Here is a 3,931-nt window from a genome sequence, read left to right as displayed (position 1 = left end):
CCTTCCTCCCACGTCCCCAGATCGGATCTGGCGTGCCATGGGCTCCCCCTCCCGTCCAGCTGCTGCGGCCCCCTCCTGCCGCTCCGGCGCGGTGGCGCGGCCTGCTTGCGGTGACCCTCCCCCGTCCGTCTCCTGTTTCCCATGGGCGCAGCTCTTCTTGCTGCTGCTGATTGGGGCGGATGTGGCCCTTGGGTGTGGTGGCCGGGCAGGCCGGGGCTCGGTCCTACCTCGGTGCAGGTCACCCTCCGTCCCTGACGGCGCCTCCTCCGAGCTGCGGCAACGACTTGTGTCTGTGTGGTCGCGGCGTCCTTTGGCAGGCGGTTGAAGTTTCATGGTGGTTCTTTGTCGGCACTGCTCCAGTCCTGGCATCCACGGACCTACGTTCTCCAGTGTCCATGGTCTGCTGGCGTCCCCACTGGCGCAGTCTCGGCCCCGGCTGACCGGTTGCTGCGCCCCTTCCAGCATCTTCGGTTCGCCGGCGTCCTGGTGGCTACGCCTCCAGCAACATGGAGCTGTGTTTCCTTCCGGTTCCAGTTTGCCGGTGGCGCTGGTCGCCATCCTACCATCTGTGTCGACTCTCTGCCCTGCTGCCTCTTCAACCCCGTCCACCTACACGCCACCAGCTGCAAAGCTCGCATTTTTGCCGATGGCAGGTGCAGCCCCACCCTCCTTCTGAGGTAGCGGTCGACAGGCATGTTTACTCTTGCATCTTCGGGTCCTGATCTGGTGGATATGGGATTGCTCGGACTCAAGGCCAGGCGAAAGCCATGCTCGATGCTGGCAGCGGCGACACCCGTGGATGTCGTTTCCCTTCCTGGAGGCGCTGTCATGACCTTTATCCGAGCCCCTCTTCGAGCATCAGGGGAAACCCTAGGTCCGGCTTTTCGGATCGGATGGCGACGGCGTCACGACGTCGTTCCCCTTCTTGAAGGCGCTATCTTGCTCGCTCGTGGAGTCCCCAGTGTTGGAATTGAAGATGTTCGATGTTGTGCTCTTTTGGTATGCTAATCTAGTTTTAGGCTCGGTGGGTTTAGCTGTGTGTTTCTCCCTCTTCAGGCTGAGCACCCCTTCTCTCTGCTCCGGGTACCATGTGCATGCCTCCTTGCGTTTATGTCATATGTTGTATCCTCGATTGTACTCATTCTCCTTCTATCTATCAATGAAAGATACGCAAGCTTTGCGTATTCGTGAAAAAAAAGAAACACATCATCGTATGAGGTGTCGATTGAAGAGAAAGGCAAGTGTTATTTCGGAAAGAAAGCAATTGCAGCGCTGACTAAGTTGCGGAGGAGCCAACATAAGAAGACGGCAATGCAGATCTGCCGGAGGTGACATACAACTCTATGGCGACATGCTTCTCCTCCTCCTCAGTCCCCTCAACTAACTCATGAGAACGTAGCGTTGTGCATATTCAGTATCAGGAGTGTACCTTGCCGCATCATTGGTTGTCGAAATCGCTGTGCCGCTCCAGAGTAACGGTGGTGGTAGGAGAGAGGAAGCGAGGTGGGTGGGCGCGATCGCCAGGTGGAGGTAGTTGAGATTCAGAGGGCCACTAGAGGAGAGACGAAACGGACGGGAGACAAACGGGCCAAGACAGAGAAAGGTGCTCGTGCAGTTTCGTGTGCAGGAAGCTGAGAATCCCCCATAGTACACGTCACATTAAGTTCATCAGTCTACATATCTCGTTTTCTCCGTTAGTACGATTGACAAACTTACTTTCCTACGGGTGCACAATTTACAGCTTAGCATTACATATATGCATCAAAGTTCAAAACTGACTCGGAAAAAACAAGGTATCTGCAGGAATTTGCACGAGCCGCGGGATGGCCTTGTCGGCACCAAGCGACCCAGGGCGTGTTTGGTTTATGCCTCAGACCAAAACATAGCTAGTCTAAATTAAAAAAAGAAATGGTAGGTTTTGGTTGGTTGTAAGTTGGAACATTGTCAAGGAAAAGAAACGATAGTTCTACAAACAGTATTCATATATGCCAAGAAGTTGACAACCATCCAAACTAAAACAGAATTTTTTTTTGTCAAAGCAACAAATTTGTTGTGGTACACCTTCGTCACAATCCAAACATACCCTAAGACAAACTGTTAAGCCGAATCTAGTAAAAGCTAACTCGAATGACATATATTAGCTAAAACATGATTACGTGCATTTGAAAACAAAATCTGGCGCACAGAAGATTCCAATTTTCCCAAAAGAGCATGCAGTTTGCTGATCCTCAGATGTTAAAACTCCTAGGAAACCTACATGAGGGTACTAGTTTGGTGAACAGAGAAACAGAGCTACCAATCCCCCAACTGCAACATTCAAGTTTCAAGATGACATGACCAAAAACTGCTCTGCGATCCCACACCCTGTTATCAAGACACAATTCCACCTTCTAGCACCTAGTTAGTCAACTACATGATAGCACTGACAATGTCGCCATCCGCAGCCTTGAGCGCCTTCACAGCCCTGGATCTCGACACGGAGGCCTGCCTCATCACGAGCTCGACGTCCTTCTTGTCAACATCAGTGTCGTTGACCTCCTCATCGTCCTGGGCTGCTGCCACGGACGGCTCGCCCTTTGAGATCACACTGCTCGGGCCTGGCACCTTGAACTGTTCCGCCGCTTGTGTCTGCAGCTGAGTGCTCGGGTCCTCAAGCTTGACCTCCCCGAACATGACGTAGGTGTCTGACTGCGAGCTCTTGAAGACGTCTGGCTTGCAGAGGACATACACAACCTGCAATTATGTGGAGACGTTAAGAAAATGCAACAACCACCAGCATTTAATTATGCCACAGGGAACAACGCCCTGAAGTGGTCAAGATGCTCACGGTCTTGCTCTTCTTGATAGTTACACGGCTCACACCAGTCATGGCCTTCATGCCAAGCTTCTCCATGGCTTTCCTGCTCTTCTTCTCACCCTCTAGTCCCAGAAAGCACAGATGTATATTGTCAGATTTTCAAGACATAGTTAGGGTAAGGTTCAAAGGATTAGCTACTTGTATAATGGAAATTCCAGCATCACTTCATACTAAATACATTGAAATGGTTCACCTACCAGGATTATAATAGCAAAAGCAAGATTTCACATTCAGGATTTGCACCTATCAAACTAAATGCTATAGCTGAACATTCATGTACTCCCTCCGTCCCATATTAATTAACAGTTTGACACTGAAATGGATGTATCTAGACGCATTTCAGTGCTAGATAGTAGATACATCTATTTCAGCCTCAATTAATATGGGATGGAGGGAGTATATGTTAATGCAGATTAACATTGATACAAGGTGCCACCTCAGTACAGAGGTGAATATTATATATAAATGGCAGGCAGCACTCAAGGAAACTATAAAGCATATAGACAAGCAGTGCTGAATAATTCAGGAATAAGTGGGTATGATTCCAAAAATATAAGAACATAAACTACAAAGGCATAGCAGTGTACGGAAAGAACAGAATATTAGAGAGTACAAACTGGTCAGTGCCTAATCTTCAAACAAAAACAGGTGAAAGTGAACCAAAATAGGTAAATACAGAGTTTGTATCATATTGGGGAACACATCAGACAACAATTTCTTAATAATGATAATGCCAAAATTTAGTCCAACAGAAACAAAATAATCAAATTGATTCAGGGGTTGAAAAAGCAACATTTAATCTAAAATTTTGGTATGGGCAATAACTTCGGATGTTTAAATTTATGTTAGAACTTAGAAGGCAGCATTACAAATAGAAATAGGCTTATCTGTTACTAAGTGGCTACTTGAACTGAATAGAAGGAACTGCAGAATTTCATCATACCCTCAACTTCATCGTCATCTTTTTCATCCTCATCCTCATCATCATCATCCTCAAGGATAGGCTCATCACCCTGAGAGTATGCATCACAAATATCATATTACTTGAACGTCATAAGTATTATACACAGGGGA

At 48.0% G+C, this 3,931-nt stretch overlaps 1 protein-coding gene across 1 annotated transcript; it reads right to left on the bottom strand.

The window, feature by feature from the left end:
- Positions 1 to 2,141: 2,141 nt before the first annotated feature.
- Positions 2,142 to 2,906, bottom strand: LOC125529560 (nascent polypeptide-associated complex subunit alpha-like protein 1). Its single transcript, XM_048693966.1, has 2 exons — positions 2,828 to 2,906; positions 2,142 to 2,733 (listed from the first exon to the last, which is right to left on the bottom strand). The coding sequence occupies exons 1-2, from the start codon at positions 2,891 to 2,893 to the stop codon at positions 2,410 to 2,412; spliced, it is 390 nt and encodes a 129-aa protein (XP_048549923.1). The 5' UTR covers positions 2,894 to 2,906; the 3' UTR covers positions 2,142 to 2,409.
- Between the last annotated feature and the right edge of the window lie 1,025 nt (positions 2,907 to 3,931).

This window comes from Triticum urartu, unplaced genomic scaffold (assembly GCF_003073215.2).
Source record: "Triticum urartu cultivar G1812 unplaced genomic scaffold, Tu2.1 TuUngrouped_contig_5692, whole genome shotgun sequence".
Classification (NCBI taxonomy): Eukaryota; Viridiplantae; Streptophyta; class Magnoliopsida; order Poales; family Poaceae; genus Triticum; species Triticum urartu.
This window is presented reverse-complemented; position numbering and strand designations above follow the sequence as displayed.